Source organism: Spinacia oleracea, chromosome 5 (genome assembly GCF_020520425.1).
Source record: "Spinacia oleracea cultivar Varoflay chromosome 5, BTI_SOV_V1, whole genome shotgun sequence".
NCBI classification, from domain to species: domain Eukaryota; kingdom Viridiplantae; phylum Streptophyta; class Magnoliopsida; order Caryophyllales; family Amaranthaceae; genus Spinacia; species Spinacia oleracea.
Window position 1 is genome coordinate 25,440,971 of NC_079491.1, and position 14,709 is coordinate 25,455,679.

At 33.4% G+C, this 14,709-nt stretch overlaps 1 protein-coding gene and 2 non-coding genes across 3 annotated transcripts; 2 read left to right on the forward strand and 1 right to left on the reverse strand.

The window, feature by feature from the left end:
* Positions 1-5,294: 5,294 nt before the first annotated feature.
* Positions 5,295-7,697, forward strand: LOC110790224 (G-type lectin S-receptor-like serine/threonine-protein kinase SD2-5). The gene is made up of 2 exons (XM_021995012.2): positions 5,295-5,922; positions 6,487-7,697. The coding sequence occupies exons 1-2, from the start codon at positions 5,524-5,526 to the stop codon at positions 7,501-7,503; spliced, it is 1,416 nt and encodes a 471-aa protein (XP_021850704.1). The 5' UTR covers positions 5,295-5,523; the 3' UTR covers positions 7,504-7,697.
* Positions 7,698-7,772: 75 nt separating this feature from the next.
* LOC130462315 (small nucleolar RNA snoR114) lies at positions 7,773-7,863 on the reverse strand. The gene has a single exon (XR_008922411.1). It is a non-coding gene; the product is annotated as a small nucleolar RNA snoR114 (small nucleolar RNA).
* A 1,716-nt stretch (positions 7,864-9,579) lies between these two features.
* Positions 9,580-9,664, forward strand: TRNAY-GUA (transfer RNA tyrosine (anticodon GUA)). Its single transcript is given in 2 exon segments — positions 9,580-9,616; positions 9,629-9,664. It is a non-coding gene; the product is annotated as a tRNA-Tyr (tRNA).
* Positions 9,665-14,709: the final 5,045 nt, after the last annotated feature.

The window sequence follows — 14,709 nt, forward strand, 5'->3', positions numbered from 1 at the left end:
ATGATTTTGAATTATACTGGTAGCTGGCTGCGGGCGTTGCGCGCAGTGTGGCTGGAAATTTGAAATTTGGTATCGTTGGTGTTCTAGTATTCTACGAGTATATGAAATAGTCGTGTATCACAAAAGTGAACTTATTAATCAACATACAATTTTGGATATTTCGGATTTGAAATCTCAACTTGGCTAAAATACAACATAACTCAGCCCTCTCTCTCAAGGTTCTAGACTTCTTAAAGCGGCTCACGACCCATTTGCACTAAACCCAGTTGCATTTATTACACAAACACTATAAATATGCCTCCCCGGTGCATATACCAAGGTACGCTAATTTATTGTATTCACACACACTTTAACTTAGAGAACTCTCTCTACTCTCAAACCTAGTACTTACTTAGGAATCGGAGAGGCTTTCCTCGAAACACCACCGAGGCTAGTTAACTTATTTGTGTGCAGGTATTTTGAGCCAAAATACTCTCAAGAACAAGCTAGATCTTCTACTATTACGAAAGAGCTTTCATCCGAAACTCATTATTTCATACCCGAAACAATTAATATGATTTTGTATTTTAATAGGATGTTAGCATTGTTCAATATATTCTAATCACTACAATTATATACGAAGTATATAGCAATCCTTGACATTTAGCTATCCACTTTACTCAACATGTTAAAAAAAATTAAAAAACAAAAAAAGGAAAAAAAAAAAAAGCAATCCTTGACATTTAGCTATCCACTTTACTGTTCATAAGGGATTTCACATGTTAAAAAAAAAATTTAAAAAAAAAGGAAATTTTTTTTTTTTTAAAAAAAAAGTTAAATAAAATAGGTGTTATTGTTCATAAGGGATTTCTCCCACTTTTTAAGGGTTATAGATAAGAAGGGCTTGTCATAATCTTTAAGATACTTGTTCACAAATTTCACAAATTCTTATTTACATGGGATGTACGATAAATATTGTACACCGAAGTTAAAGTTGACGTAATATGCGTAAAAGTTACCCTTATATGTGTAAAAGTTATATACTTTTTAGTAATAAAAATTTTCATTTTAATAAAAAAATATTTCTTCAAAATCACTAATAATGCATTTAACACTTTAAAATGTTTATCTATTAAATGTTTTTTAATAAAATATAAAAGTTAGAGAAAAACAAGTAAAAGTTAGAGAAAGGTGAGTAAAAGTTATGTTGATGCACAATAAATTTATTGTACAACTTGTGCATGCAAGACCTTTTGCACAAATTTTGAATTATATATGTATTTAAAGACCAAGATACACATCATGGTCGTGTATTCAAGATACGATTTTTAAGTGTTGTTTGATCCATTCTACTCCATGATGAACAGTATCGAATACAAACATTACTCATAGTTTTTAAGTGGTGTTTGATCCATTCTACTCATCATGGAGTGTTATATGTTTTAAGTAATGTGTGTATTCGATGCTGATTTGTTGATTATAGTTGAAACCACATAAGTAAATACGTCGAATCAACAATGATCACAATAACTATGAATCGTTTCAGTTAAATTTAAGTTATTATGGTCTTATGGACTTCACATTTAGCTTAAATTGTGATTATGAATACAATTGGATCAGATCGCAATCTCCATTTTAAAATTTACTTATTAGTATAAAGTTTAATACTTCCTCCATTCCTTAAATATCACACAATAAACTTTTGGGGACTGCAGCCAATAGTATCCCTAAAGCTAATATACCTATTTTGAGATCAGGTCCTAGGCTATCCACTGAAGCTGCAACGTCTCTGTGTAGTCCAGTTACTCATGGTGAGATTGATGCTGCTTTAAGTAGTATTGATGATAGTAAGGCTCCAGGCCTTGATGGGTTCAATTCTGTTTTCTTTAAGAAGGCATGGCATCTTATTAAAGCATATGTGTATAGAGCTGTACAATTCTTCTTTCAAAGCAAGCAAATGTATATGGGTGTGAACTGCACTTCAATCACCTTAGTTTCTAAGTTGGTAAATGCTTCTCATGTGAAAGATTTTCGCCCAATTGCATGCTGCACTCTGTTATACAAGATCATCTCAAAGGTTCTTACTGCCAGATTACAAAGGGTAGTGTATGAAGTGGTTAGTGAGTGCCAATCTGGTTTCATCCCTGGAAGGTACATTGCTGATAACATCTTACTTGCTACTGAACTCATAAAAGGATATGGCAGAGCTCACTTATCACCAAGGTGTGGCTTAAAGTTGACCTCAAAAAAGCTTATGACTCAATAGAATGGAGGATTTTGGAAACTGTGTTACATGAACTGGGGTTTCCTGAGCTATTTGTGCAATGGATAATGGCTTGCATCACTACTGTTTCTTATTCAGTTTTGATTAATGGATTCCCTAGTAAACCTTTTCCTGCTAAGAAAGGTTTAAGACAAGGAGACCATTTGTCTCCTTTCTTGTTTTCCATTGGAATGGAGTATCTAACCTGGTGTATGAACCAATTGAAGTCCGTTCCAGATTTTAATTTTCATCCCAGATGTGAGAAATTGAACATTTCTCACATGATGTTTGCTGATGACCTGTTATTATTTGCAAGGGCTGACAAAATCTCAGTGCATCTGTTGTTGGAAGCTTTCCAGAAGTTCTCTTCTGTTTCTGGTCTGGAGGCTAACATGGGAAAGAGTAATATATATTTTGGAGGTGTCACTCCTGCTGAGAAGGCCAATATATTAGAGCAGGCTGAGATTCCAGAAGGAGCTCTTCCTTTTAGATACCTGGGGGTACCTCTTTCTTCGAAGAAATTGAATTATCATCAATGCAAACCACTTGTGGAGAAGATTCTGGCAAGGGCTAAAGTGTGGTCTGCAAAGTTCCTGTTTTATGCAGGCAGGTTGCTTCTCATTAAAACAATCTTGTTTGGGATGCAAACATTTTGATGTCAGATTTTTATTCTTCCAAAGAAAATTGTAAAGGAAGTTGAGGCATATTGTAGGATTTTCCTATGGACTGGTGATACAACCTGTTCAAAAAAAGCTCTGGTAGCTTGGGAGAAGCTGTATTTGCCTAAGACATCTGGAGGATGGAATGTCAAGAATATCTCCATGTGGAACAAAGTAGCTATTGGGAAGTTGTATGGGCTTTGGCTCATAAAAAAGACAAGATTTGGGCTCAATGGGTGGATAGCTATTATATGAAAGGGAGAGATCCTTTATTATGCCCTATTCCTATTTCATGTTCTTGGTCTTTAAAGAAAATTCTGGGTGCAAGAGAGCTGATTCAACAAGTTGGAGGATGGAATAATGTTATTGCTAAGGGGAAGTGCTCAATTAGTACAGTGTACAGGAAACTGCAGGGGGATCACCCTAAAATTCCATGGAAAAGAGTCATCTGCAACAATAAGGCAAGCCCTAGAAGCATTTTCATAACTTGGTTGGCTGATTTGAACAGGTTATACACTGCAGATAGAATTCAGGCTTGGGGAATTCCATGTGCTGATATGTGTGTGTTATGCAAGACAAAAAAGGAAACAGTTGAACACTTATTTTTTGAATGCAGCTTTTCTGCTGTAATCTGGCAAGCAATTTTGAGGCATTTAGGAATTACTGGAGGTGGATATGGTTTCTCAAGTGAGTTGGAGATAGCTGCAAAGAAGAGTAGGAAAACTGGCAATACTGCAAAGCTATATGTGATGTGTTTTTCAGAGGCTGTGTATAGCATTTGGCTTGCTAGAAATGCTGTCATATTCAAGAGATCAGTCAAGTCTACCCCTTGTATTGTAAAAGAAATTCTGTTTAGAGTGTCTTGTAGATGCTCATAAGAGCTTAGAGATGAGCTAGTGCAATTGTAGGACTGGTACAGTCTTAGTTTTGTTTCTGTTGGTGTTCGTGTTTTGGTGGTCTGGCTCTCAATGTAACAATCGAGCTGTTTGCTCCCTGCTTTGGTTTTTAATATAATATTAATTGCCAAAAAAAAAAATATCACACAATAGTTGACTTTTACTCCTCTAACGCATTACTTTGATTCTTAATATCTCAAGTTATGTATAAGTAAATATTATAAAAAATTGATATTTAGAAAACAACGAACCTAACATGGCTCCATACAACTACAATTTTCTTACGTACGAATCACAAAAAAAGACCAAAATCGAAGTGTGAATAGGGTAAAAAATAAAATGGTGTGATATTTACGAAATGGAGAAAAGTAGATTTTTTTAGTTGTAAAAAGAATGAAGTACGTTATAGAGTGAAGTACATCATACGTCAATTTTACGTTAGATGTATGTCATGACCCAATAAGTCCATAACCCATGGGCCATGGTGATTATAATAACAAAGCCTTCCATTATCCATGAAACTTTTCAAATTGCAATCATCAAAAACAGCAATGCCCATCATTTTATTAACCAAGCCCACTTGATAACACCCGACAATTACAAGTCTTTGACTCTTTGGGTCCCATCTCCAATTCTAGCCAAAATGTAATAAAATCACCAACAAAATTATAATGTGAAGAAGTGATGTACGTTTTACTAATTTGTTGATCACTAAAGTAAGGTATCTTGATAAAAAAAAAAAAATCTCATTGGCCAAGTCATCTAGTTTTGCCGGCGTTGAAGAAAAGTCTGATCACATAACGAAATACAATTGGTTAGAGTTACTAAAAATAATTGTGATCGGTGGAGTAGTGAGACTTTATTTTGTCTAGTATATTTAGTCACCCTAAATCATATACGACGTACTCCGTACAAGTCAGTTCTTTGCGAATGCGTCCATAATATACGGAGTAGTTTTTTTATGAAGGTTAGATAAAGTGTCCTACTAGGTCGGAATCCTGCACGGGTCAACCCGCCCGACTTAGCAGGCTAGACACTTTGAGAGTGGGGGGATGGTAAGGGGATTTAAACCTCCAATGGAAGGTAAAATCATTTCCACTAACCAAGACATTAATAAATAATATTGGCCGTCGTCTATGTTGCGATTAAACCAAAAATTAGAACAAACTTATCTGATTTGATGAACCGAATGAAGAACAATTGTTGCATCTTGGACACCCATACCACTCTCACACTTTCTTAAACAAAAGGTACACCAATTCCCCAATTAATAAACAAGGAGAAGATAAGGAGAATATGAAAGAGTTTTTTCATGTGGGACTCTCTTATTGAGAATTTCCAACAGTCTAATCATTCGATTTACCTTTGCAGCCCAACAAGTAGATTAAAAAACCATTGATATCTTAGTCATATAATGCCTCCCACCATAAGAAAAGTAACCTCTTTTTTGGTACGACAAACATGATTAATAAAACATGAGAATCGATTCGAAAACTTTACATTATTAGTGACAAAAAAGCAGGAAGAAATAAAAAAGAAGCAAACTTTTATCTTTTTGACCCTAAAAATACCTGCCTCTAACAATAAAAAATCTATCTAGGAGAAAGAAATTCAATGTTTCTACTAAAAGTGACAAGAAAAAATGTCAAATTAAAGCAGTCAGACTCTCCTCCGACGCGGGCTTATGTTCGGCCACGAGAAAGCTGCACAAATTACAGTATAACCAATGAAGTTAATGTATAAATTGTGTTTGATAATCCTAGTACTTTTCATGTTGATAAAATTGGGATGCTGTAAGTCTGATGTTTCAGCTGGTTATACGTTCAGCTTAGCCATCCCTAGTGATTACAGTGGAGATTTCAATGGGAAAGCTTACTTAATGGAAACTGATCAAATGCCGCTGAATTTCCGGACTGCAATGAGTGTGGAGGCTATTGATGGGCGGTACGCTTGCTCGTTGCAGGTCTTCTTAGGTAATGTTAAGGTTTGGAGTTCAGGGCATGTTTCTAACTTCTTTACATCAGATACTTGTGTGCTCGAGTTTACTAAAATGGGAGATCTTCGCTTGAAAGGACTCAATCAAGAGATTGGTTGGCGAACTGGGACTTCTGGACAAGGTGTGGAGGTAACTCTTTTTTCTGATAATTAAAAAATACAATTGATTCTGGACTACATTTTCCTAGACTATCTATTTTAGTATTTATTTAGGATGTTATTTCCATGAGGTATCAGATATCAATTTGCATATACTGAAATTCAAACTAGGTATCAAATTAAAATATGAAATAAGAAGTTATATAAATTAAATGGTGAATTGATTGTGAAGGAGGAAGATGAATTAGGGTGTTAAACTACTAGGTATTGATTGGCAATGGTTGTGGTAACTCCACAAGCTTATAAGGTGCTACTTTCTCTCCTCTTTCCTAAATTTTCCAATGTGGGACAGCTCACATGTGGGTAACATTGGGATTCAACAATTATAGCCACCCAATGAAAAACTTTGTAGCTAGAAATTTGATGTGTCAAATTTAACTACACCACGTTGTAGTTAACCATTGAAGTTGTTCTTAGGATCCTCCTATCACCTGGGGCCTTAGCGTTCTTGAATTTTGATTTATGATACTTATAAAGAAAGGACCTAGGATTCGAGCCACACATATAACAATTCCGTATTTTGTGATTGCTGCAGAAGTTGCAGTTGCTTGACAGTGGAAATTTAGTCCTGGTTGATGCACAAGAAAGAATAAAGTGGCAAACATTCAATTTCCCAACAAACATCTTACTGTTGGGGCAGAGACTAAGTGTAGCTACTCACCTGACCTCATTTCCTACTAACAACTACTCCACCTCATTCTTTTCATTTGAGATTCACCATGACAAGGTTGCTCTCTACTTGAATTCAGGTAGAAACAATGACAACTACTACAAGTACTCATACTGGGAATTCCATTCTTCCCAGACCAGAAACATCACCTACATCGAGCTAGCTTCCAAGGGTTTGGAGTTTTTCGATGACAAATACGAAAACTTCACACAAATTCTGTCGCCATACCAAGAACCAGTACGTTTTTTATCCCTGGATAATGACACAGGAAACCTTGGTCTGTACTACTACTCTCCCTACAAGGATAAGTTCGAGGCATCATTTCAAGTCCTAAATACTACTTGTGATCTTCCCCTTGCTTGTTCTTCATATGGGATTTGCACATTTTCTAAGACTTGTTCGTGTATAAGATTGTTAATAAGGGATCAAGATACTACAAACGACAATTGCAATGAAGGGCTTTTTACAGGAAATCTGTGTGGAAAAGATGAGGTAGGGATTATGCTTGAGTTAAAAGATGCAAGTAGTTTACTCAAAAATGCTACTTCAATGACTAATAGTAGCAAAACAGGATGCGCGAATTCTTGCTTAAATGACTGTGAATGTGCAGCTGCATTGTACTCATCGCGCACCAGAGAATGCATGTTCTTCGATGTGGTTCGAGGGGTTAAACAGGTTAATCGAGGAAGCGGGTTGAGTTATTTGGTTAAGGTTCCTAAGGGAAGAACTGGGAAACTTAAAAAGAGTGGTTTGAGAAAATGGGTTTTGATTTTGATACTTATTGCTGATGGAATAGTTCTGTTTTTGGTACTTGGAGGTCTAGGATACTTCATTGTTTGGAGGAGGAAAAAGAGGTTGAGGGACGGAAATTATTCTTCGTGACTATAAAATTTAAGGAGCTCATGCATGGTACAACCGGTTGTATATTAAAAAGTTACTCTTTTTTGATGTTATTCTTTCATTTAGAATGTTCATTCATGATCTTAATGAACATTAGTCAAACGATTCTAAAAATATATTTTTAGGTGTAATTAGTTTGTGTATTTTTCTATTTTGATAATCAACTAGTTTGTGTACTTAATTAGTCTCTTCTTTTGCATTTGGTATAACGTTTGGTTACCTGAGTAACAATAAGATATAATTAAAAAAAAGAGCTCAGAAGCGCCTGATTACATCAACCAAGTTGGTCAGAGCAGTGTGGAGGACCCTCCATCCACTTTGGCGCAGCTATCCTCACAGCTCAATAGTGCACCGGGTTCTTCGTTACTTTAAGAAGTTTTTGAAACTCTTTCTAGCCGATGTGGGATGAGCCTTAGAAGTGTTTCTTCCACTATTTCCTTATTTTAAATTTTATCTACTAAGGTGTAGCCTTTTCTTTCTCCCCTTAAATACACTCAAATCAACCTCTCCTCAAATTAACCAAACAATTGTGACATAAAGGAAAAGATTCAACCTTTCGATCACAAGGTTATGGGGTTCAATAAATCCCCATTATTTACACTTTGGGGGTGAGGGCTTACTCTTACTGTTCTCAAACTCTCTAAGTGTTGGCCTACTGACCCGAGTTTGGTTGATCCAAGAGGATTTCGATTGTTAGTGTTCTTTGCTTTTTATAGTTTGGTCTGAATGTTTTATGTTCTTTTCACCTGCTCAATCCGCTCTAAATGTTAATTGTTCTCTTCATCATGTCTAGTCTGCTCTGAATGTTCTGTTTTCTTCACCTGATTTGGTCTAATTTGTCTTGTTTCTAGTTTGGTCATGTATGATTTTTCTTGGTCTGGTTTGAATGTTTTCTGTGAGTACTTTTTTTCTTCTTTTTTTTCCCTGTTCTTATCTGCTATGTTATTTTTTCTAATAAAACATATTCTTATCTAATCTAATTTAAGAAGAAACGTAATACGTATTAAGTAATATATAGTAAGAATGAGGGGAAGAGAATATATTAAAAAAAAGTTGATTTTATTAATTAAGTAATACGAAGTTCAGATTAAGGTTATGTTTTGTTTGACTAATTTTGACTTAATTTTGACTAATAGCATAAGTTCATATAAGTTTAGTTGAAGTTTAAGGGCTCGTTCGGTATCACTATCAGTTTTCAGTTTTTGGTTTTTTTGGTTTTGAAAATCATATGATTTAGATTGAATCATGAACCAAAAAATAGTGATACCTATAGTAATTGGGTTGATTTTGAAAACTGACAACAAAAAACTGAAAACTACTTTTTGCGGTTTTCATATTTTGGTTTTTAGTTTTGTAAAAAACAGAAAATTGGAAACAAAATTTTATACCGAACGGGTCAGTTAAGTTCAGAAAAAAATAAGATTTTTTAGACATTTTCACACACAAATAAGTTTATTTCAGATAAATTAAGTTTTTTGTTTCCCAAATTTCAGATAACTTCACTTAAATTCATATAAGTTCAGATAAATTCAAATAAATTCAATTAAGATCAGAAATATATGTTCAGTAAAAATAAGTCAAATACGAATTGAACATTAAAAGTGACTAAAGACTAGACATGTTCACTTTTACAAATGCCGTTAATTATCTTTAAAAGAAGAAGAAAAAAAAAAGTAACATCGTCTCTCTTAATTAAGTATTTTCCTTTTTGTGTCATTTTAGGATTCGTTTACAAAACAAGTCCTTCATAGTTAAAATATAAAGAATTCATTACAAGTAATAGGCTAATAGCTATTGATTAATTAGTCGTCATTAGAGTTTGGATTACAGGTAGATCTGTCAAACGGGTCGATCGGGTTGATTTTCGAGTCAGATTGATTTTTGACAGGTATAAGTATCGGTGATATTTTGTGATGATTACAATAGCAACTTTACATCCGAATAGGCGTAGGAAACAAATGGCTCTTTAAGCTTTCAAAAAGTAAAAGTAAAAGGCATTCGCATATCTTAGCAATATGTACATTTGTAATAAATAATTTAGTGTCTCTGAACCAACATCCGACCTTAGCTCAGTTGGCAGAGCGGAAGACTGTAGTAGTTGCAGATAATCTTTAGGTCGCTGGTTCGATTCCGGCAGGTCGGAATTTTTTTCTCTATCCCTCAAAATTTTGTTTTACTTCTTCACTTACCTTAAAGTCTTAACCCCCCCCCCCCCCCCCCCCCCACCATTTTCACTGTCCAATTCCCAATTTCCCATGGCCTGGCACACCTTTTCACCGCCATAACACCCACACACTCCTTTAAACCTTACTCTCCCTCCTACAAACCACCCCATTTCCACCTCTTTTTTAATCACAAAAACCCCCAAAAAAGTTAAAGAAAAAACGCCAAAAATCCAGCCTTCAAACCACCCATGTTCAACCGCAAATTTGATGGTGCAGGCGTGTGCACCGTGCTCTAAGTGCACCGGAAACAAAACGAAATAAAAAACACATAAAACGCGCGTGTTTCATTAAATCTCGGGAACAAAAGAACATTTTCCTTGAACAAAAGAACATTAAAGGCTCTGTTCTTTTCAGCTCTGTATTTCGCATTTTTTATTCGATTTGCTTTCTTCTTGCGATATATATTTTTCTAGATTTTATGTTTTGAACTCAAATTGTGAAGAGGAGAGAGAAAGTATGAACTAGGTTTTCTAAAATGGTTCTTAGAGAGAGAAAGTAGTGAAAATTCCCAAAAATTCGTTGTTTTTTCTGCTTCAACATCAAATTAAATCGATTCTTCTTCTTCAAATCTGAATTCTGCAGCTGATAATCAGATTTTGGGAGGTAATTTTTCAATTTTGAAATAATAAATTCTAGGTTTTGATGATTTAGATTTTGTAATAATCGTGTGTTTGATGATTTTGATTATTTTGATGATTTTGTTTTTGTAATAATCGAGTTTTGATGGTTTTGATGATTTTAATGAATCAAATTATGTAACAACACGCTGATTTCGTTGAAATCGCTGATTTTGAAGATTTGGATTATGTAATTACGATTTTTTTTCCAGAAAAGAACAGTTTTACGTATTAAAAGAACATATGCTCGTATTAAAAGAACAGTTTCTTTATGCTCGTATTAAAAGAACAGTTTCATTATAGTAGAAAAATAGACCATTTGCGTTTCATAATTTGTTCTTTCATTCTATTGTGTTCTTCTTTTATATTATTTTCAATTTCATTTGCGTTTCATAACTTGTTCTTTTTATTTTATTGTATTATTTTTCTTCTTACTTTTTATTTATCCTTTGTTCTTTTGGTTGCGTTCTTTTTCTTGGTTTTATACATGTTAACCCATTATTTTTTTCAGATATTATGAATAATGTGCTTGATAATTCATAACAAAATGATGAAAATGATGATTCCGAATCATATATTATTGTTGGACAAGGTACTTGACTTGTTCTTTTAGTCTCTCTATTTGTTCTTTTAGTCTTTTCATTTGTTCTTTTTATAAATTCTGTTAAAAGAACAAAATAAAAACACGTGCATAGTTCTCATTATGCACTCTTTAAGAATTTTTCCTTTCTCCTTCTCTGTTATTCTTTGATTCTACTTCCTATTTTTTCATTTTCTATTTTTCAGCAACTATATGTATAATAATTGTACTTATGAATCATAACCATTAGTCATTTTATAAATACATTTTAGATAGAGAAAGAGGAGAAGATTTATATTCTCTCAACATAAGAGAGATTTTTTGAGAGAGAAAGAGTGAGATGGTGAGTGAAAGAGTAAAAAATATATTTTCTCCTTATTCTCTCTCTAAAATTCCTTCTGAATGTTTCTCCTTTGTTGAAAAATGAGTGAATTAAGAAAAACACTGGTTCAATTTGGCTAGTTTTCGAAGCAAGAGAATTTCTGGAGAGCGTGATATTTTCCGAGGATTGAGATCAGTTTTTGAAGATTTATTAAAAGATATCGATGCTCCTGATAAATGTTGATCAAATGTTTAAGGTACGTTTCCTTGTTCTTTCCTCAAATGTTCTTTTCAAATTGTAATGTTCTTTTCACAACTTTACTTTTACTGTGGCATCAACATAGTTTGTTCTTTTAAATCAACATAGTTTGTTCTTTTATATCAACGTACGTAGATTGTTAAAAAAAGAACATATAATGGTTTGAAAAGAACACATAACACTTAAAAAAGAACATAGTCTGATTCGTGGTAAAAGAACAAAAATACTTTAAAAAAATAATATAGATTTAGTTTTAAGTGCATCAAAAAATCACCGTTTCGTCTTTTTTTAATTAGAACATAAAATCGTTTGAATAGAACAAATAACACTTAATAAAAGAACATAGATCTGATGTGTTGGATAAGAACAAAAATACATTTAAATAAAAATATTGATCTAGTTTTAAGTGAATCAAAATATCGTCGTTTTTGTCTTTTTAATTAGAACACTAAGTGGTTTGAAAAGAACAAATACAACTAATAAAAGAACATAGATTTGTTGTTCTTTTCCTCCCTTTCATTATGTTCTTTTGTTTGATAAAGAAAAAGAAAATGTTGTTCTTTTTCATGTGTTCTGTTCTCTTGTTCTTTTTTTTGTTGTCTTTTTCTTAAATTTTTTTGAGTTTTTGTTATTTTATGTTTCTTTTGATTTTTGTTCTTTGTGTTTTCTAAAAAAGTTGTACCTTTTTAATTATTTTGTGTTCTTTTTAACTTTTTTACTTTTTTTCACTTTTTTAATTTTTTTTTTAATATTATCGATAATATGTTTTTTTTTTGTTTTTCTGTTGCATTTTTCACATGATGTTCTTTTTGTAAAATAGTTGTTCTTTTTATAGTGTATATCAGGAGAGAGAATATATTATTTTCAATTTTGTACATTTTCTTTAGTTTTTTAACATTAGTGTTCTTTTCAGCTTTTGGTTAATGTTCTTTTCGTTTACTCTATTTTGTTCTTTCTGTTTAGTTTCTTATGTTCTTTTTGTATTTTTTTTGTTTTTTGCGTTTTGGTGCAGGTGCACGTAGATCTACGTGCAGGCCCCTGCACCATCCGCGCGTTGATGCTCAACACCCGTCTTTCTTAAACATCCACTTTTGGAAATCTCGTCAATCGTAATAAATATCCTCTGATTTCTTACCCAATCCAAGCAATTTATCGCGAAACAACCTGAGGACATTCTCCGTTTGAATGATGCCGGAAAACTCTACCGCAAACTGTGTTCCCCCCGCAGAAAGGTTAACAAGTTCGTTGCAAACACCCCCTTATCAGCTTATCTTTGAAATTTACCATCATGATAACAACTAAAAGTGGTTGGGTTTTACCGAGTTCATGGAGAAATTACTCCTGGAGGAGGTACAAATTATGGAGTCTATGGAATTATAGAGGGTGAAAATTGTGAAGAAGCTTTTGATAATGTGAAAGGATAAAGCTAGAAATGGCGTTGAGTAAGATTTTCCATTGTAGGTTATTGTTTGGTTTTCCCGAAGGTTTTAGAGGTTGGGTGTTGACATATTGAATTTCCGATGATTTTTCGTATCGTGAATGGGGATGATGGGAGTAGAGCACTTGAACCAGTGCGATGGGATCCAGCATTGGCCGTGAGCGCGTTGGAGAGGGAGTTTAAGGTTGATGAGGAGAAGGTGAAAGAGGGCATTTTAAATATAAATTTCATAAAGAAAATACGGAAAGATAAGTGCATGAAGATAGTATGAATAGCCTTCTTCGGTGAACAAAAAAATCCACTGCATATCCGATGAAGCATATTTGCTTCTTAGGACATGCTTGAATTGAAAGTAATACATTAAGGGAGTAATAAAAGTCAAACTAAAAAAATATAAGGTGATTGAAGGTGATGATGATGGGATGAAGCGGTGGCATAGAAAAAAGCAGTAGTAAGATGTTTGTAGAAGCATCCATTTTACGTTACCATCTTTTTTTTAACATTGTTTTTTCTTAACTATAATTGCCTATACTATGAGAGCTTAGTCTCTGTGGACATAAGAGCACTATCATCAATGGGTAAAAAAACCCCACTCACCACTCTCTTTCTACCACTTTCTTACTCCTCCACATCATTTTTCTCACAAACAATTTTTTTTTGTAAAACCCATTCCACCAATGTACCAAAAAAAACCACTCACCAATCTTATTTTTACTATTCACTATACCCCACTACACTTTCTATCTCCCACATACTCCATCTATTTTATATTTATTTTATGTCCATTTAAATTAATACCTTAATGATTTAAAACACTTAAGGTAAATAATTGTAAGTTAATTATTTTTTATATATTTTTATTATCTTTAACATTGTATTTTTTTAATTTATATTTACTTTAATTTTTTATTCATGTAAATACATAATTAATGTTAAAAAATGCAAAGGGACATAACTTAAATTGCATAATGTATTTTGAATAACTTGAATATTACAACAACCAAAACATATTCCGTGATAGACTTGAAAATCATAAAGCCAAATAAAAGTACGTTTCACACATTATTAAACCAAATCTTTAAGCCAAATAAAATAATTTTTGAAAGTGTGTCAAAATATATCAAATTGAGTGTCTATTTATAGAGATTAAAATTTTAGAGCCGTTGGTATTTTTTTTTTTTATTAAATATTTTTGGCAAAAATACCGTTATAAAATAGAGTCGTTGTACTGTTATCTGCCAAAAGTGGAAGCAAATAGAGAATATTCCAGCATGTGGGCTCCACTATTTGCACACAATCACATGCAAATGGCACTCACGAGGAGTTTGGTTTTAATTTTGTTCGTGAGCGTTTTTGGTGAGATTTTTTTAACTCATTGGTGTGGGTCCGTAAACAATATTATACTCATCAAATTTTGTACGTGAGTGTTTTTTTTTTTAGCTGACGTGAATGCTCTAAGGTTAACATTGAATTTGTTTGAGTACCACTTGTAGGATCCCTTTTAAAAGCTTATAAACTTTTGGAGACCTATATAAAATGGTGATTCTTTTTAAACTCTCCGTTCTCATGCAGTGATCTTTATTTTTTTTCTTTTCTTTTCACAGCATATGCTTGGAGATTCTAAAACATCTAGGCATCTAGCATAGGCCTGTTTTGTTAGCTGTTTTTAAGGGGCTTGATTTGCACCTAGATGCATCATTTAAACTGGAGTTTTATTTATTTAGTTGGCTGTCAATGATACTCCCGTT

What these genes read in the sequence shown, in the direction of transcription:
- LOC110790224 (XM_021995012.2), top strand. Translation starts at nt 5,524, where the DNA reads ATGAAGTTAATGTATAAATTGTGTTTGATAATCCTAGTACTTTTCATG. An exon ending in CTTCTGGACAAGGTGTGGAG is followed by an intron (nt 5,923 to 6,486) that starts GTAACTCTTTTT and finishes TGATTGCTGCAG; the next exon opens with AAGTTGCAGTTGCTTGACAG.